Here is a 22217-nt window from a genome sequence, read left to right as displayed (position 1 = left end):
ACAAGTTTTTTATATTGAGGATGAGATACAAAAAGGGTGGTGTCATGTTGTGAAAACTAAGCCTAGGGACTTGTTTGATATTCCTGAATAATTTGTATACAACTTTTATTATAATTTATTATAGATTTGAGTTCATAAATTTGGATGGGTGTGTATTAATTTTTATATTTCATTTAGTTATTCTAATTCATCAAAGTTTGTATTTTGTCAACTTAATTTCTGTTTCTGTTAACTAAATTCTATAACTGAAATCAGAACTGAAATTCAAATCTGAATTCAGTTATGGATTTCAGCTCTGAACATCAGAAATGAATTCTAGAACTGAAATCAGAACTGAAATCCAAATCTGAATTCAACTCTGAACATCAGAACTAAATTGCAGCTTGTGTGTGTGTATTTGCAAAATTCATTGGCTAATGTGTGGGCAAACTTTGTTAATCTTTCTTGGTGTGTTCTAGAAGCCTAGAAGTGCTAGAAAACTTGATTGCAGTGACTACTTGGAACCTTTGGCTGAAGATGATTGCTTCTTTTGTGCTTTATGGATTCCTAAGATTAAGTGTTGTTATTGTTTCTTAATTAAAGAGGCTTTTATGCATTTAACTCACTGTTGGGCTTCTTAACTGTGCTTACTATATTCAATACTTGTTTCTTATTTCAGCTGTACTATGTTGCTCATTTATTTTTCTTATTTCATGGTTTCTTAATTTGGTTTTGAATCTTCTGATGACTAATCTTATTGTCACGCTTATGACAATTTTTTATTTATGTTCTTTTTAATAACTTATTTTGCGAATATATCAGGTAAAGTATGATGTACCGAAGCAAGAGAGCAAGGGACATACTTGCTGCCACAGCCAAGTCACATGATCAAGTATCATCACAGTCACCAATTATCTCTAATGCACATACTTCTTCTGCTGCTGAAGCTTCACAACCCACCAAAAACAAGCTAGAAAGTCACCACAAACTGAGGTTCTTAGGGATGACAAATGGGGACCTTTTTCTCCACCCATTTCCACTACAAAATGTGACCACCCACCACCTAATAATTTAGGATCCATTTGGAAAAACCCTCCTGGTTCAACGTTAAATTCAGTTAAGGAAGCAGTTACGCAAGGTCAGCAAAAAAAATACCCACCAGAAGTTTCATCTTTAGTCCCACCTAATATCCTACCTAATGTTCCACATTCAATTGCACCAGACTCATTGAACTCCCCTTCTACTTCTCACAAACCTCCTGAGCGCCCAAAACCTGCTACACGAGGAATCTGGAACCGTGAAAGAGGTGCTGTGAAAACTTCAGCTACAGCTCCACAGGATAATCATGAAAGACAAAAAAGTGGAAACGAGTCAGAAGAGATCCCGAAACAATGTAAGTCCTTACAACCAAAAGCACTTCCGGATTGGCGAGATGACATTGATTTTGACGACAAGGAGGAGGTTCTAACCATAGGTAAAGGTTTTCTATTCAAAGTTGTTTGTTGATGCTTGTTGTTGTTGTGGTGTGATCCTGACCAAAAATGGAGGGGAAAGGGAGGGGAAGGATAGAGGAGAGAATATAGAGAAGTGAGGAGTAAAGAGAAACATGCGGCATACATTATATTAATTCTTTCAATTTCCTTCTGTTCTTTAATCTATAAATTTCCTCGCTTTAAACCTGCATTTCTGTTACTTGTGCATTGAGTTATATGACTAGTATTTCAACTACCCAAAAGATAACAGAGAAATAAAATACAGCTTTGTTGGTGACTTGGTGGTGAATAGGCAAGAGTGTAGTTTTCATTTGTGGTATGTACAAATAAATTATAGGCTTAAATTCCCTATTTAGGGATCTGAAAATTATTTATTCCTAATTCAATGTGTTTTTGGATGGTCATTTCAACTCCATTTCTTTAAATTTTGAAAGACTTAAAGTACTTTGTCCAACTGCAATATATGTAGGAGAAACCCCCTGTTCAAATCCCTCTGATTTCAGCTCTGATTTCAGCTTTTTACTTAAAGTACTTTTTACTTCATTCTGATTTCAGCTCTGATCATCATAAATGAATTCCAAAACTGAAATCGGAACTGAAATTCAAATCTGAATTCAGTTCTGGATTTCAGTTTTGATTTCAACTCTGAACATCAGAAATGAATTCTAGAACTGAAATCAAAATTGAAATTCAAATCTAAATTCAGTTCTGGAATTCAGTTTTGATTTCAGCTCTGAACATCAGAAATGAATTCTAGAACTGAAATCAGAAATGAAATTCAAATCTGAATTCAGTTCTGGATTTCAGTTTTGATTTCAGCTCTGAACATCAGAGCTGAATTGCAGCTTGTGTGTGTGTATTTGCGAAATTCAATGGCTACAGTGTTGGGTTATTTTGTAGATTTTTTCTAAAAAAAATTTTTATCTGCTTCTCTGTTAGAACATATTATCCACTTAACTGATTATTTCTTTTAACTTAATCTTGATATTTTATTTAGATGCCAAGGGTAATACTACATTAGTAAGTGGTATTATTCTGCCAATTGACGTATGGAGTAATAACGGCGTCCAATACTATGTCGAATTCAATGATTTATGCCAGCCAATTAGGAAGGGTGCACATATTTTGGTTAAATTCATTAGTATGATTGCGAAGATGGAGTCACATTGTCCAGTTGGGGAAAAAGATTGGAAAGCAATCGACAAGCATTTTAAAGGGAAAATAATTAAAGACATAAGAGTAAGTATATATATTCATCCCTAAGACATCCCTTGTCATTGCCTAAACACACATACTTAGACGGTCTCTTACTTCTAATAGATTACTTACTGATTTATATTTTTAACTAATAATTTTTACTGAAGGACCGTTTTGTGATTCCTCCTGGTGTGGAATATGACAACCAAGCTCTCAAGCGTGCCAATAAATGTTGGAGGCAATTCAAATATTCTCTGAAACTGATTCATTACAAGCCACTAGAGAAGAAATTGGATGATATTTGTAATAATGTGCCACATGGAATTACCAGTAGTAACTGGGTTAAGTTGGTAAAATATTGGGATTCGGATTACGGGAAAGTAAGGACAATATTTACCTTATTGTTTACTCTATTAAACGTTATTTAATCTCTAACTAAAAAATCTGAAAATGTGATTGCAGACTATGTCAGCATGCGGTAAAAAGGCACGAGCTTGTCAAAATCAGATTCATACATCTGGCTCTAAAAGTTTTGCAAACCAACAAGCTGATTATGTATGGAATATATATGTCATTTTATATTTACTTAGGATATTAGTAAGAGCAAATCCAAGTTATATGCGTTATATACTATTGTACACATATTTAATGCTTGTTTTGCCTTATTATTTATAGGAAGATGAACATGGACAAAAAATGAGCTTGTTAGCGCTGTGGATTAAAACCCATGCGGGTAAAGACGGAAAATTTCTTCCTTACACATTCACTTAAGATTTTGTGGTATGGTTTTGTGACAGATTTCTGGAATCATTTTGTGTAGATTTTGTGGTGTGATTTTGTGTTATTTGTGGTCTTACATTACTCCTAAATGTTGGTATAGGATGATGTTAAAGCTAAGGTTGAAGAGTTGAGGATTGTTCACCCTAAGATGTCTGAACAAGAGCTCGAAGATGAAGCATTTCAGCAAACTATGTATGGCAATGAGATTCCCGATCGTCCGGTGGGTTACGGACTAGGGGTTAAAAAGGGGGACATTTACGGAGTACGTGGTGTGTTAAGGAAGGAAGGCTATGGAAAAGTTCAAAAGAGGACTATTGTGATGGATAGTGTTAAAGAAGAAGTAAATGCGTTGCACAAAAAAAATGATACACTATCTCAAGAAAATGAAAAGCTAGAAGACGAGGTCGGACACAACAATCTTCTTCTTAAAGCGCTTGTTGGACAATTTTCTCAGATTGTAGGTGCAGTTCGTCAAGGGAATGCATCTCCGGGTCTTCTAAACAAAGCATCAGAAATCTTAGGAAAGGCAAAACATCAGGTAACAAAGTCACATTTCTCTTTATGTGTGTGAAAGTAAGAGCTTGTGTGAATGCTTGCTTGTGATGTGTGTGTGTGTGTGTGTGTGTGTGTGTGTGTGTGTGTGTGTGTGTGTGTGTGCCCTGCTCCCCTGCTACTGCTTGTCCTGCTCCCCTGCTGCTTTTATACTGCATGTCTAAATAAAGTAACATTTAGAGCCACTTTAAGTGTTAGTCTGATTAGTCTGACAGGCACATGGCTCTAATTAGTCTGACAGGCACGGCCCTGTAATTATTTAGCAAGAATTCTTGTCAATTTAGCAACTTCGAAACAGAGATAATATTTGTAAATTCATTAGTTCAGTCCTCCCTCCTCACCTTAATACCCAACATTATCAACCTTATTTAGCAAGCTTTACAAACAGAGATAATATTTGTAAATCTCAGACCTTATACGGCAAAATAGATAAATGAGTAAAATTCTGAAGATTGAATCCAGCATAGACTTTTAACTGCACAACAGGTAGTAAAAATAAGTAAGAGATTGAATGCAGAGATGATCTTCAGAATTCAATTCTGAATTCAAGAACTGAACTCAGAACTGAATGCAGAGCTGATCTTCAGAATTCAGTTCTGAATTGCAGCTCTTCAGAATCCAGTTCTGGAATTCAGTTCTGAACATCAGAATTCAGAGATGATCTTCAGAATTCAGAGCTGAACTGAATGCAGAGCTGATCTTCAGAATTCAGTTCTGGAATTCATCAGTTCTGAATTGCAGCTCTGACCATTAGAACTTGTGTGTGTGTGATTATATTTCAGAGCTTGTGTGTGTGTGTGTCATCAGATTTTGTATTTTTGATCAAATTTATTTCTTGTTATTTCAACTATGATGCATTGATGTTTGTTGTTCTTAAGTGTTGTTGTTGTTTGTTGTTCTTAAGTGTTGTTGTTGTTTGCTTTTTTGTCTTTTTGATCATTTGTCTTCTTAAGTGTTGTTGCTGTTCTATAGTGCTCTTGTGTAACATACCAGTCTGTTTCTCCGTAGACCACACTAAGTAAGTAAATAATTGACATAATGCCTTTGAAAATGAGGGCTTATGTGGAAAGGATCCCTCTATCCCTTTCATCTTATGTCTTACCAATCAAGAATTGATTTTTAGTTGGTGACATACCAAAATTAGTACGAGTTAGGATACAAGATTGAACCTGAAATGCACTTATGAATATATGATCCCATCATTCCATCTCGTCCATATGGGATACCTACTTTTAAAAGAAACATACCTTGTAAATAAAATTAGGAGTTGTTATATAACATTTTTGTTGGGTTTTCATTTTTTTTTTCCCATTCAGTATGACTGTGTAGTTGTTTAGATAAGTAAAAGTTATTGCCACTTCAACTTAGTTAAAATTTTACTTGGAAAAAAATGTTGGTGTAGCAAGAAGTTAGTATGGAGGACTGGAGGAGATTCTTGAATGGACCCAATGATCTATTTTTGGTTACTTGGCTTTTGATTCGTGAATTCAAGTAGAAGAGGATTTATACTTGGCAGGGTTGCCAGAAGTCTAGAACTATTATCAACTATTGAAACTAGTATGTTCTGGTTGTTGATTTTTATTTAACCACCCAAATTGATTTTCTTGAATTTTGTCACTGAAACAAACATTTGGATTGTAACATCTCCAAATTCTTCTAAAATTTTTACTGAAGTTATTCTTATAGAAAGTATGAGAACCCACTTAAGGCTTTAAGTTGTGGATCATCCAACACATCATGAATTGAAATTTTCTGAGTCAATTGAATTCTAACAAGTCATTTTTTTTCTGTAACTTGGCTCTTGTGTAATCTAGATTTGTATATAGTAGCTCTATTTTATTTACGTATTTGTGCATAAGAATGGATCATGTTGCGTAGGGGGCTGTTACTAAGTGCTTTTGGTTACTTAATAACCCTTTTAAAATAATAGTTTCCCCAAATTACCAAGCTTAGAGTGTAATGTACTATATTGTGTAATGTACTAATTTATAATTTGTATTTTTTTTTTTTTTGAAGATTGGAACAGGCAATGTAGGTGCAACAAGAGAATAGGCTAGGACACTTGAGCATCAACAAGCGACTATATCGTCTATAAGGCCATCGTCTATCTATTTTGGTTTTTAGTCTTATATTAGTGATGTAATTATTTAGGGACAAGCTACTATAATATGCTACTTTTTTTAAAAAAAAAAAAATTGTGTTGATGTTTTCTTTTATAAATTTGGTAATTAAGTACTACGTACTCTTATTATTGTTAATTAATTATTTTCTTTTAATCTAGTTATATAGAATATTTGTTTATTATTATTTTTATGTTATTAATTAATTTAATTTATGATAAATTTAAATAACTATAATGTATATATATATGTATGATGATAATAATTTAATAAAAGAAAAAAAAAACTTTAAAAAAATTTCTAGACGCTTTTTAATGTCTACATATTTGCTCATTTTCAAATTTCAAAGAGTTTCCCGCCATACCATAAGCTGACACAAATAAACGTAAGACAACAAAAAGCGTCTCTAAATTTGATTATGTGGACATGAAAAAGCGTCGCTAAAAAAACTACACATTTGGGATATTGCGCGAAATACGTAATTTTCGACGCTTCGTATATTAGTTTGGACACTAAAAGGCGTCGAGAATCTCGACGCTTTTTAGTGTCCTTGAACAATTTTCGACTCAAGGATTTTCGACGCTTTTTTGCAGCGTCGAGAAATAATTTTTCGACGCTTTTTAGCGTCGAAAAAGGGCCTAAAAAGCGTCCAGAAAACGCGCTTTTTGTAGTAGTGAAAACATGATACTAGTAATCAAAAATCAACATATGCACGATTTCTTTTCAAAATAAAAAGAGTAATTAAATAATTAAATTACTTACTTTGATGCCTCGACCTTTTTGCTATTAAAATCAATACACATGTTAGTAAAATTCAAGAAAGTAAAATCAATAAACTAAATACTAAACTAAATTAATTAAGGATAGTAATATATATTTGGAACCAAATTCTCAAAAATATCAACTTTCCATCACGTCGAGGTCGAAGACAACGTCGAGTGGGTTTGGAGTATTCGAATCACGCAAAGGAAGTATTGTGGATGATTTGGATGAATCGAGGATATGTTTAGGCTAAAGCTAAGAACATAGGTGCTTAATAATTTGAGAGTATATGATGAATATTGATGATTGTTGATAATAATTGTGACTGATTTAAGATGATCTAAAATGGGGAGAACAACATCTATTTATAAGGAAAAAGAGAGTCGAAACGATAAAAAAAATAAGAAGTCCGAATGCAATAGATTTTCTTTGATGCGGCGCGACATGTTTGTCACGGCGCGTTAGACCCTGTCACAGCGTGACATGTCTCACGTGGCACGATGGTCCTGTCATTACGCAGTGGTTCTTGAAGATGGATTAGTCGTAAGGAATTTGATTTCTAATGGAATTATGTTTGCAACAGATATCTGAACGTCTTTGAATTCAAATAGGATTATAATTATCATATGAGAAGTTTTATTAAGTCCCAAACTCTTTGATCTCTATCTTTTCGAAAAGGATAAATTAGAACCTTATGAAGGATTCTAGAATATCCTAAATGATTTAAGATTAAATCCCTACAATATATATACCCCATTGTCTGATGAATGTGGTTTTCTCCGTGTCTTCCTCAACCATCAGTACTTGATTATATTCAACATGCACATCCATTTAGAAGAGGAGTGCATGGTTTGTTGTGTTGTCAACCAGAATGTCTATGTCAGGTAGAGGGAACCCATCTTTCGGGCTTGCTTTGTTGAGATCCCTATAATGGCTTGCTTTGTTGAGATCCCTATAATCAACACACATTCTAAATCTTCCATCTTTCTTGGGAACTAGAACCGCATTGGAAATCCATTTGAGATATTTGAACACTGTGATGAATCCTGCAACTAGTTTTTTCCTAATCCCCTCTGCGATTTTGAGAGCCAAACCAGGTTTAGGGCAACGTGGCTTTGGTTTGACGGGATACGTAGCTTTTGTTTGACGGGCTTCATACTTGGAATGAGTGGTATTGTATGCTGAGCTATGTCCCTATCAATACCTTGCATATCTCAATTTAACCAATCAAATACATCAACAAATTCACTGCGCAAGTTAACAAGTTCCTTACGTTCGTCAAGACTTAATGTAAATCCAATTTTAACCTCTTTGAGAGTAGTGTCATCGGAAATATGAATTATTTATGTATCTTCAATTATTGCAATTTTATTATCGTCTTCTTCCATTGCTTTTATTATCTCTTTGTCATTTTCATCATCAGCAAAGCAATATTGGTCATGGTTAGGGGAATGGCACGCATCGTAAGCAAAGTTACTTATTTCATTGAATTCAATAACCATTACATCAAACAGGGCAAGGTCAACTGCGACCTAACTAGAATTATTGGGAATAGATGGAGGATACTCGACAAGAGACTCGATACTAGGAGGAACTATAGAAAAAGACTCAATAGCGTATATGGGTTCATCCTTAGATCCTATGGGCTCACAAACAGTCTCGGACTCAGATAATTCAGATTCATCGAACATGGGTCCTTTGCTAGTGGTGACTTCCAACTTCTGTCCGCTTAGAGTAGTGACTTTCACAGTTTGCTCCAACCCTTCCAAACATAATACCCTAAACGAGCGCATATTTATCATTGTTCGTTCTTCTCAAGCCCAAAGAGAACATAATTAAATAGCCATATCATCAGAACCCGAACTAATTGCTTCCTTGACTGTTGGAAAAAAAATTACTTTCATCGATGAAGTCACAATCCATGAAGACCTCAAATCCTGGCTCATGACTCCCATTGTAAACGAAAGGTTCTAGAAATTGGTAGAATGGAAGGGCCTCCCCTTCCTTGATGTATTGGCCATTGAGAGTGAGAGATAGGGATTTTTGTATTCATTGTATGAGTTGTTTTATGAGCAACAATCTTGAGCACAGCTTGCTTCAAATCTTCTTTGTTGTCTTGAATCCCAAGCCAAAGGTGTCCTTCTTCGGTTCATTAGGATAGCCCCAAAGTTCAGCCATTTTCTTCTTATTTTAATCAATTCTGAAACTATTTTTTTCTGATCCGATTAGAAATAAATTACTCCCTCCGTTTTTTTTATTATTATTTGCATCACTTTCTTTTTGGAGTTTTTTTTTAAATGCATCACTTTTATATTTGGTAACTTTTTACTCTCTCTGTGTTTTACTCCCTCCGTCCCCTTTTGATAGTCCCTTATGGGCATTTTTCACAGAAATTAATAAACACAAATAAGAATAGTTAAAGTACATTGAAAAAGTAAATTGACATTGGGTATGCAAAAAATTAGAGAGAGAAAGTAATAAAAGAACATGGGAAAACAAAGTTTACATGGAAAAGTTAAATTTGCACAAATATTGTTCCACATTGGAGGGAATTTTGGTAAAAAAAATTAATATTAATGGTTGTTGGAAAAAATAAATGGGGTGAACATTTTGGGACTAATATATGTCCGTTAGGGACTATCAAAAGGGGACGGATGGAGTAATAAGTATTACAATTTGACTGGCACATAGTTTTATTAATTGACTTAAATAAAATGAGAGATAAGTGGGGTATTTGGAGTATTAAAAGTTGTAAAAGATATATAGTGGAGTTAATAGTATATTGAAAAGTAATAAATGTAAGAGGAAGTATCCCGTCTCCAAATGATAGTCCCTTATATATGGATAAATTTTAGTCCCAAAATGTTCACCCCATTTGCTTTTTCCAACAATCATTAATATTAATTTTTTACTAAAATTCCCACCAATTTGCAACAATATTTGTGCAAATTTAAATTTTCCATGTAAATTTTGTTTTATCATGTACTTTTATTACTTTCTCTCTCTACTTTTTTGCATACTCAACCAAAACCCAAATACTTGCCTCATATTCACTCCCACCCAAATTCACTAATCCCTCCAAAATTACTTCTACTTTCTAATTTAAAATTTACTAAAACAATTACACTTAAGAAAAAATATATATAATAAAAAAAAAAAGGATAATAACTACCCACTAAAATCTGAAAGAACAAACTACCCACTAAAATCTAAAACTCCAACTTATCAACACTATACTTTAATTAAACTCCAACTTATTAACACTACACTTTAATTTTAGTAATAGTGTTGACATAAAAAACCAAAAAAAAAAAAAAAAAAAAAAAAAAAAAAAAAAACCTACCCACTAAACACATTCTTCTCCATTTCATAATCTCAAATTCTCAATGCAATACTCCCAAATTAATATAGTTTGAAGGAAAAAAAAAATAAACATCTGTCACCGTCTAGACACCTGGACGTTAGCGTACTAGCCTGGTGACTTTTTGCGGTAATATATACACCTCCTGCAACCTTACTGCTGCTGCCAATTACAGTTAAAGGTATGTTTATATCCATAATTTAACAAATGATGATTATTATTTTAGTTTTTATCAACCTTCAACCATAAAGAACTATTTCGTCTGTAACTATTAATAGTAGTTTATTGGCATTTTGATTTTTGTTTGTTTTATTTGGAACTTTCATTATTCAATTTTAAGTTGCAAAGTATTTGTTGGGATTTGAATTATTGATTCATTGAATTGGTAATTTGCAGGATTTTAAGGTACCTCATTCGCCAAACAGCTTAAGAGAAAGAAGAAAAGGAAGACAAGGTATACATAGGTATTGGATTAATTGCTCAAGTTTAATATGACTCAAGTGTATTAAAATTAGATAGAGCAAAGAGGGTTATTGTACATGTAATATATGGTAGTTCAGAACTTAATATGAAGTATATATTATGAAGAACGATCATTATAGTTTTATCTTCATACACTCGATTGGTTGCACGAAATTAATGGGTATGATGTTGTTGAGTTTAGATACATAAAATTTTAGCGTATGTCGCTGAATGTTCCCCTCCTTTGCGTGTAAATTACCAAATTAAAGTGAGTTTGAGTGGCACTTTCCCAATGTTATACGAGTAGGAGTTACCCATCATTCTTACTCAATAGTTAGTACTACTATTTTCATCATTTTCAAAGGCCATAATCAATTCAACAAAATACAATCCTATGTTTACCTAACTAACTAAATATATTAAATAAATTAAATAAAAAACGTTCCCCATTTATAATGGCATCCATGATAAAAATTAATTAAAAAAAAATATAAGAGTAAGTTATTATATTAAAATAACTTCCCGCATTTAAAATATATTTTTCTTATAATATATTTTTAATACCTTATAATATATATACCGTGCATTTTGCAATGGTTATTATATTAACACTGCAAAAAAAAAAATCACTTATAGAAGCAAGAACAAAATGCCTCAAATGATAGTAATGTAGCCTCTAATTGCTTTTAGAGACAACAAATTAAGTGCCTCTAATAAGTCTGTCGCTAATTGATGGCATGCCCCTAAAGCCTCTTTTAGAGGCAATACAATGTATTGCTTTCAAAAACCCATATATTTAGAGGCAACCATATAATCTTGCATCTAAATATAATTAGAGGCATTATAAAAGTTTGTTTCAAAATACCATATATTATCAGGGGCAACCATATAATTTTGCATTAAAATATAATTTGGAGCATTATACAAATTTGCTTCTAAATACTATATTCATTTTGGGGCAATCATACTGTTTTGTCTCAAAATATAATTAGATGCATGTCGTATATAAATGCTATAATGATATTTAGATGCAACTAAAAAGTTTGACGTGAGTGATTTTTGGAGGCATAATACATAATATGTGTCTCTAAATTATTTGTTCTAGATATATAGAAATTTATTCATACAATATCCAATTTTGTAACATAATTTTCGTACAAATCATTTATAATATCAATATAACAGAAGTAAAGCAAAAAAAACATGACTGACAATGCTGATTTTATTAAATCACACTAAATGATTTTATTTATAAGGAAATTTTGTGAAAAACTACCTATTATAGTCCAAAATTTGCGAGAAACTACCTATTAAAAAAATGTTGTAATTGACTACCTAATTTTCGAAAAATGTTGTAATTTACTACCTTACGTCGGATTATGAAGGAGTTTGACCAAAGTTCTCCGGTGTTGACTTGGTCACGTGACACTTAATGACCCTTTTTTTTCACCAAGTGTCACGTGACCAAGTCAACGCCGGAAAATTTTGGTCAAACTCCTTCATAATCCGGCGTAAAGGTAGTAAATTACAACATTTTTAAAAAATTGGGTAGTCAATTACAACATTTTTTTTAATAGGTAGTTTCTCACAAATTCTGGATTATAATAGGTAGTTTTTCACAAAATTTCCAATATACCAAAACTAATCTAAATACTGCAATTAAGTTATTATTAAACAACTTAGCTACAAAATAATTACATGACTAGTTATTAAAATTTTATAATGTGAAATAATAAAGAGTTTTCATTTCAAACTATAAGCTTGAAAAAAAGACATCATTTTCTTCAATTGCTTCTAATTCGATCTCTATCCATCTTCATTGTATAAACTCCTGCCATTGTAAAAATATGGAATTATGTATTTGTCTGCAATAATAAAAATTAAATAAAAGTAGGTATTAATCATTAATTCATAAGTAAATTAAAATGTTAAATGATCATAAATAAATATTACCCAATAAAAAGAAAGATTAGATAATTAATTTCACTAAAACTTACAATTATTTAAAAAAAAGTAGTACGTACTACTCCTCTTCATCTGCTTCCATTTCATCATCCTTATTCTCATCAATAAATTCATCTTCATCCTCATCTTCGTAAGTATTTTTTTGTTAATGAAAATGAAGTTACTGTAATCTAACTACAAATAGCATATGTTGAAGCTTTGACCATTTTGTTTTTTCTATTTGCATATACATAAAGCCTAAATAACAAATGCAATATGGCAGTTCCAACACAATATATTATAAACTCAACAAATATAGAATTTGACCACTAACAATATACTATGAAATTTATATACCTTTCAATGGGGTACATCAAACGATAATGAACTGGCCTACAATCAGAGCTTCACTTGCAAAGTGTATGGGTAAGTGTACCATGATCACAAAAAAAGGAGGAAAATTCTTTCAAGTTCACAAAGGGTAACACCAATTTGCCTTTCCAACTTCTCTAACTCATCAATCTTACAGCACATATATGGCAATTACATAATCAATACTATACCACAATATAACAATGAAACGAAGTCCATAACTACAATTAATAAACCAAACAATCAAGACTTTATAATATAGATAATTTATAAGTTATAAGAAAAATTAGATAATATATAAGTGATAAAAAAAAATGCTTGATTGATTAGTTAATGATTTAAGAATACATTGGCTATATGGTATTTTTCTTTTACTGAAGGCACTTTAAATAGATTAATGATGATTAGAGTACAAACAACGAACCAAGTTTTGTGAGCAACCAAAGCCATTATCCTTGAACAATATAATAACAACTCATATCATGTATTCTTCTGACCTTGCTAAATCATCATTTGCCTCACAAATTGGTAAATCGTTATATATATATATTGGGGCTGGGAGTATTTACTTGGTGCGGATGATCATTTTCTTAATCAAACATAATTCCTTTGAATACATGTCCTCCTATGTGTACTACTACTAAGCTCTTTGATATGCATACTCATCCGTTTCACTTTTTTTCAACACAAAACATTGTTGTATGTTGTACATTCTTCTATATCTCTTCTTTTTCTAACACAAATCATTAATATACACATATTTAATTTCACCAAATTCAACCACTATTATACATATTTAATTTCACCAAATTCAACATTGTTAAGTTTTAAATTTAAATCATTATTCAAAATTCCCCTTAAGTATAATAGTAGATAATAAGCATTGCATCAAAGTTGATACATTTCGTAGCATTCGATTTCAATTCGACAATTAAAGTAGTCCATTCTTAAAAAAAAAAATAATAATAACCCTAAATTCTCAATTCAATTAAAAATATTAAGAATACCCTTAAATTCAAAATAACAAAAAAATACACAAAAAATTTTACTTCTATTGATAATTAAACAATTAAATTACCTTGGAGAGTGATGTGTACTCTGACAAATCAAGTTCGGCTGCTAATTCCAATAGCTAATTATCTTCGTCTTACTTTGCCAATCTGTATGATTATTTTTTGAAATTGTTTAGGGTAAAATTACGGGAGGAAAATTTGGTAAAGAAGATAGTCAAGGGATAATTTACCACATATTTCACAAATTAGGGAAATTTTAGGAGCGAATAACTGATGAAAACAAAAAAAAAAAATCCCTCTCAAAATTTGGGGCTGGTTTAGTTTCGAAAATTCCCTTATTTTGGAACAAATTCCGCCAAAATTATCATGAAGATAATTATGAAAAGTATTTTTTTCATTTTTTTAATTGTTGAGATTGAAGATAACTTTGGAAGATTTGGTGGGTTTTTACTAAGTATTTCTTTTTGGGGAAATAATGGCGGAGGATACGAAGATCCTTTGCATTGTTGGGATATGTAAGGCTTGTAATAACAAAACTATAAGATAATTACCTAAGTACTCTTTATGTTTTTTTTTTTAAAAAAAAAGTACTCTAAGTGGCTGTTCTAATTTAGGGTCTGTTCACATTTACTGAACTGAGCTGAAATGAAATGAACTGATTGGAGCTGAATTGAACTGAATTGAAAGGAGCTGAACTGAAATGAACTGAGCTGAAATTCATTATTGGTGGCTAATTAAGACGCTAATATCACTTTTAATTGCCGCCAAAACACTAAAATTATTTAGGATTATTCTCTCAACTTTCCAACCTAAACCTTTTTGCTTTTGTAATTAACAATTTCACAATCTCGTGAATCACAATTGTCATTGCTCAACCCAATTTGCAAATTCCTTTAATACACCTAGAATTATTGGTAAAGGCTACACATACAATTGTTGTATGTGGTCCCTACATACAACCTTAATTTGTCATGTTTTTATTGGCTAAAATTATGGGTCCAAGTTCTATTTGAATTCAATTTATATTTAACTCCTAGTTTTCTCCCCTTTTGATGATGTGTCAAAATTCTAATGGTATTGTATGTAGGGACTATATACAATAGTTGTATGTGTATCAGCTCTCAGAATTATTCTCATTGTTTTTGTTTTTTAATTTGATGATATTGGAAAAACTTTGGTTGTCATTAGTTCTATTATCACAAATCAAGAAAAAGAATTGCAATCTGAAACACATGCACAGGTAATATGATTTACTCATATTGTACTCCGCATTTTTTTTTTCTTTGCTTGATAAATTAATTCTAGATAACCATGTTGAACAAAATTAATTTTGTAGTTATTTTATACAATTTGTTTCGATTATTCTCTTTTTCTTAGTTTAATTTTTTCCAAATGAATCTCAATCAAATTCTAAGGTTAATTTGATGAATACAATTGTGCTATTTATATATAACTTATTTTAAAATTGAGTATTCATCCTCAATGTTAGATCTGTATGTGTGACATTTTTTTAAGGTTATTTTTTTTTTTTTTAATGTTGATCTTAGTGTTGTTTGTGGTCTTGAATTTGCACTAATAAATTTTGTAGATAATTTGAGGGTTTTATTTTTATTATTTTTTTTTTGTGCTATTTATCTCATTTTTCGTAAGAACCAACTCGCCAGGTTATTTTTTCTGTTGTGGTGATTCCTAGTTCAAGTAAGCTGAATTGATAAAGCTAGTCGGTATTAGAATTTTATTGTGCCTAAATTGATGAATATATGCGTGCGTTATCAATCACCCTGGTTTTTCAATGGTATAAAATTATACGAGTAACATAATTTTTGCTTCTTTATAAGTTAATTAAATTTCTTTTATTTGAAAGTATTTGGGTTGTGATTGTGAAATTGTTGCTGTAATTAATAAATAGGTTTCTTTTGGTTGTATATTAGTATCATTAAAGAAGGTTGTATTGGTTTTGCCAAGACTTTGATTTTTTTATTTCAATTTAGTCCGAGAGACATTGTAATCAAATGGGGACTTTTTGATTTTAGAGGTTAGGAAAATTGGAGGACAGAGAATGTGTTTGAGGGACATATTGTACATCAAATGTAATGTTTCCAAGGAATAATTAACTATCAATAGCACCATAATATTTAATGTTAAATAGAAACTTTTAGGGGCAACGATATTTTTTGTAAAGGCAACCATAATTTAAATTATATTACAAATAACTTTTAAAAGCAACATAATATTTATTATAACTAAAAATAACTTTTAGAAGCAACATAATATTTATTATTACTAAAAATAACTTTTAGAGGCAATTACATTTTCATTAATGCAAAAAATGAACTTTTAAAGGCAAGTTTGAATTCACTAATGTTAAAAGTAACTTTTAGAGGCAAAAATAATGTCATTGACACAAAAAAGTACATTTAGGGGCATCTTATAAACCACTAATGCAAAAAATGACATTTAGGGACAATCATAGTTTTATTGATGCTAAATATATCTTTTAGAGGCTAGGAAAAATTATTTGCCTCAATGTGTTGCCTCTATAAATAAATTTTCTTGTAGTGTCTGTGCCCCCCATGTAATGTAGCCGATTGGATGTTTTGTTATCAGTGTCATAAATGTACAACTGTGCAAACTTTGGTCCAGTTCCAGGCTCAGGGAGTAAAGTTCCAATTCTATGGTAATTACTACCACTTATATGATAGACATAGGGGCCTCTACCATCATTAACTATGTTATCAATTTGATCGCCCATAGAGGTGAAAGCTAACATAGAATTGAAATCTCTAATATTGTTTTGAAATTGTTCATATGGCAAAATTGACATCAAATATGGCGGTGTCAAAGGTAAAAGAGCCAATTTAACTTGCCCACTTTGACAACAATGTTAGAACCTTGGGCGTGTTTTACTGCTACCCTTTACCCTTTCTTCTATCCACATATACGGGCCTTGCAATTAGGACAAACAACTGTTCAAGGTCCAAACTCCCAATGTCTATCAAAATCATCTCTACGATATTGATGAGTCAATTCTGCATGCAAATGATTTATTTAAGTGAATATCAAATTAACAATGATATATCAATAATGTGTGTGGTTAAGTAGCTTGGCAAGGTGATTACCTCTCGCTGCGACAATTTGCTCATCATGTCTAGCATTATATTCTATCCCATTATCAAGAGAGCTTTCTGGAATTAAAGTTTATAAAATTTTAATATAATCTTTAGTCAAGGTATTATTATTCTAAAGTAAATAGTAATGGTTTCTATAAGTACCATTCATATTGATCTCATTGGCTAATTGTTCCACTTGACGTATAACATCTTGACATTGATGTTTAGATCAACGTAATTGCATCATCAGTAATTGCAATGATCGTGCTTCTTTCTCCAATAAGTAACAACGTCGTTTGAAAATAGGATCTTCATGTTTTGTAGTGCGTTTGAATAGTAACATTCGTCTAACGGGTAATCTAGCTTGTTTATGTTGCAAAATCTCTCTAAATCGATAATTACTTGTACTTGTGTCCATCCTTATCTATTAATTATACGATAACCAAGAAGGAAATATATTAGAAACGATATTATAGTTTGCACAAACATTAATAAATAAATTAAGTTGTAACAATTGATTTTTTTTTTCGTGTTAGTATTTTTAATTGACATGTTTTATTTTATCCAAGTTGTTGGCTTATATTTATTGTTAGTGGACCAACTCAATCAAAATCTTATGCTGATGTTTGAAACTCATGAATATTTTTTATACACTATCATTTATATTTATTTACATTTTCAAATTCACCCATTTAATCTTGTATGTCTATAGACTTATATTTATACTTTGTTTTCATAATTAAGTAATTAAAAAATATTTTAAAACAAACATTATTCAAAATTATTAATAATTATACGTGTTACGTAGTATAATTTTATATGTATACAATGTAAAGTGACAAATTGTATATCTTGCCCAATACAACAGATAAAAAAAGTCCCAATTCACCTAAATATCCATGGTCATTCACATTACTAAAATTAAAGCATCAAAATTAAAGCAAAAATTACTGTATACATACCTGTAGGGTCTAATAAGATAAAGGCAAAAGTAGTCAATTGATATGTATACCGTAAAAAAGACCATAAATAAAAAAAGATTAATAGATCATTTCAATAACTATAAATAAATAATACATGGAACAGATAAAAATTTGTGTTGATAAAAAATAAAATGTCAAAGTGAAGTTACAATTTAAAATTGATTAGACGAAGCTAGATTACCATACATAAGTGAACTTATCTATCAATGTGGCACGGTTCATAGGTGAGTAAGTGTTGTTAGTAAATAGTTTATTTTTTAAATATATATTTATATTTTTTAAATGAAAATCAGGCGATTTTTTCTCTATAGGTTATTTTAAGTTACATATATAAATTGAGTAGATACTATTTTTTTATTGTTCTATTTTATTTTCATATTTTAAGTTACATGTGCATTATAACGGCAATTCCAATATGAAATCATCATTGATAAATTATAATTCATATAGCACAATGAAAATCTTAGTATTCCACCAACTTGCAAAATACTTGTACAACAAAAGCATATATAATTACATAGATATACATCTTCATTAGAATTTACAGATTAAAAATATTACTTTTTTTTTTGTCAAGAGTATAAAAAGTATAGTCAATGTATGCTGTAACCAATTGTAAATAATAAATAACAATTACTCTCTATTACAAAATGCACGGGATATTTATTATAGAGTCTAGAGGCTTCTTCCTTAGATCCAAGAATTTTACAAGGACTACAAACGATGCTTGATGATATAAATCCTTATGTTGCAGTCTTCAGAAATGCTGGCAGTATGTTGCGCGATCAAGGTGAGCATCAAGATTTGAGAATAAAGCTAATTTGCGCAAGAGAAGGCAGACAATACATCCAACCAACCGCAAGTGAAGTGGCTGAATTAATGGTAGGTGATGGGGCTGAAGACATAGGTAATCGAGATATCATATTGCAAAAAAAAGATGGTGGGTTACAAAGGATTGATGAAAATCATCCAAGTTATATGCCTTTATAATACACACTACTGTTTCCATATGGTACCGTTGGATGGAGAGTTAGGAAACCTAAGGCGTCAAGTACAAGTACCAGTCAAAGTACTATGACAATGCAACAATTCTATGCATTTAGGATGCATGATAGGGAAGAGGAGGGTGACACCTTGATAGTTTCCGGCCGCTTATTGCAACAATTTGATGTTGATGCATACACTGCAATGGAACAATATCGATTATCATGGATAAGGAGAAATCAAGGCAGGCTTCGCTCTGATTTATACAGTGGACTCCAAGATGCAATCAGGGCTAGAGATGTCCATGTTACTGATGTAGGTCTATCATTCATATTACCATCATCCTTCACACGAAGCCCCCGTAATATGGCCCATCATTATCAAGATGCTACGGCAATTATTCGTGTTTTGGGTCCGCCTGATTTACTAATAACTTTCACTTGCAATCCAAACTGGTATGAGATTGTAAATGAGATATCTACACGTGAAAGTCGTCGCACTGAAGATAGACCAGACATTGTAGCACGTATTTTCAAGATCAAATTGAAACAAATGCTTCGCGATTTGAAGGATAACAAGAAGTTTGGAAAAGTCATTGCTGGTGAGTTGTGTTGATTAATTATATAATCGTACTATATTTTTTTCATATATAATTAATTAACATGGGACATATTTCATGCTAAAGATTTTTATGTCATTGAATTTCAAAAGCGCGGACTTGCACATGTGCATATTCTCATAACATTGGCTTCAAAAGCTAAGCATAAGTGTCCAGAGGATATCGATGTAATTATCTCAGGGGAAATCCCTGACAAGGATATAGATCCTTTGGCATTTGAAACAATTACCAAGAACATGCTCCATGGACCATGTGGGCCATGTTTAATCGATGGAAAGTGTTCAAAGCATTTTCTGAAGAAATTTTGTACTGATACCACCTTTGATGATTATGGCTTTGTGCAGTATAGACACAGACAACATAGAGAGCCCATCATTGTTAATGGAAGGGAGGTAGATAATCGTTGGGTGGTACCATATAACAGAGATTTATGTGTTAAGTACAATGTACACATAAATGTTTAGCGTGTTGCTGCGAGAAGTGTGGTAAAGTATCTATGCAAGTATGTTACTAAAGGTCAAGATCTAGCAACATTTGTCATTGAAAACAATTCAACCACACGATGTGGTCAAGAGGTACGACAAGGAAATAGAGTGGATGGGATAAAACAATACTTAGATTGTCGATATGTATCGGCCATTGATGCATGCTGAAGAATATTTTAGTTTGATTTGCAACATCAATATCCTTCATCGGAACTACTTCAGTTTCATCTACCTGGTGAACAATTTGTAGTTTTCAATGATAATGATGAGCACATAGCCCTTGAACGACCGAGATGCAACAAACCATGTTAACTATGTGGTTTCAAGCTAACCAGGATTTTCGAGAAGCAAATCAATACACTTACCAAAATTTTCCAATGGGATTCAAATGGGGTCGTTCTAAAAAAAGGTGGGCACAACGGCAAGAAAGACCTTGCATTGGTAGATTGCCTTTTGTTCATCCAAATTCTGGGGAACGATATTACTTACGGATGCTTTTAACTAAGGTTTATGGAGCGGAATATTTTGAAGACATACGAATTCTTGATGGTGTCATCCATCCTACCTTTAGATCTGCATGTCATGCCTTAGGGTTGCTTGACGACGATAATGAGTGGCATGAAACTCTGTTAGAAGCCTCTAATTGGGCATCGGTTTCACAGTTGAGAAACATGTTTTGCTCCATATTAATGTTTTCAGAAGTAAGTGATCCGAAACAGTTGTGGGAACAACATTGGGGTGAACTTACCGATTACCTTGAGAGAATGATGCAACGTCAAACTAGAAACCCTAAGTTACGATTAACTCCCGAGGAGATGTAGATTCAAGGATTACAAGAGATTGAACATATATTGAATAAACTTGGAAGGTCATTGACAAATTTCCCTGACATACCACAACCTTCTTCAGATTTAGCACGTAATGCCTTAAATCGGTTGATAAGAGATGAACTTGAATATGACACACATGATGAAGCCAACAAATTTGACACCTCATCTAGAGGGTTAAACACGGATCAATATAGAGTATATGCTGTAATACTCGATGCTCATTCTCGAGATGTAGGTGGCCTATTTTTTATCTATGGTAGTGGTGGGACAGGAAAGACATACCTATGGAACACTCTGATTGCGGAATTCAGATCTAAAAGAAAGATCGTGCTCTATGTGGCTTCATCGAGAATTGCTGCTTTATTATTGCCTGGGGGTAAAACCGCACATTCAACTTTCAAGATTCCTTTTGATCCTGATCAACATTCCGTTTGTAACTTCAAAAAAGACTCAACTCGTACTGATTTGATCCGTGAAGCATCATTAATTATATGGGATGAGTCTCCTATGACCCATTGATTAGCATTTGAGGCGGAGATTGACATTTCAAGGATATTTGTAATGACAATAGAGTTTTGGGAGGTAAATTGGTTGTTCTTGGTGGATACTTTAGACAGATACTTCCTGTGGTGCCAAATGAAGGGCGAGAATTTATTGTTGCAGCTACCTTGCATCAAGCGTCCTTTTCGAGAGACTGCCAAGTTATGTGCCTAAGGATAAACATGCGTTTATGTCGAAGTGATGTTCCCTCCAAAACCCTTGAACAAATTCTAGAATTTGCTGATTGGATAATAAAAGTTGGAGAAGGAGATATAACAAGAGTGCCCATTACAGAGGAAGATGAACCAAATTAGATTGAAATACGACGTGATTTTTTGATAACCAATGATGAACATGGTTTCCAAAATCTTATTAAATTTTTCTACCCCAACTTGCCCTCAAATTACACAGATTAGGAGTACCTCAAGGATCACGGAACGCTAGCACCAACAAACAATGATGTAGATGAGCTAAATTCAAAAATTTTATCAATGCTAACAGGAAACGTGCAAAGATACTATAGTTCGGATACTTTGGGTCATACATGAGATGGTGGGATCCTTGATAACATGGAGCCTATGGAATTATTACACTCATTAGATTTGTCAGGTCATCCTAATCATTGCTTAGA

The 22217-nt window shown here is 32.2% G+C and overlaps 1 protein-coding gene across 1 annotated transcript; it reads left to right on the top strand.

The window, feature by feature from the left end:
* Nucleotides 1-20530: 20530 nt before the first annotated feature.
* LOC145627750 (uncharacterized) lies at nt 20531-21900 on the top strand. The gene is made up of 3 exons (XM_081680099.1): nt 20531-21033; nt 21085-21475; nt 21598-21900. The coding sequence occupies exons 1-3, from the start codon at nt 20531-20533 to the stop codon at nt 21898-21900; spliced, it is 1197 nt and encodes a 398-aa protein (XP_081536225.1).
* The last annotated feature ends 317 nt before the right edge of the window (nt 21901-22217 follow it).

Source organism: Chenopodium album, chromosome 4 (assembly GCF_948465745.1).
Source record: "Chenopodium album chromosome 4, dcCheAlbu1.1, whole genome shotgun sequence".
NCBI lineage: Eukaryota > Viridiplantae > Streptophyta > Magnoliopsida > Caryophyllales > Amaranthaceae > Chenopodium > Chenopodium album.
This window is presented reverse-complemented; position numbering and strand designations above follow the sequence as displayed.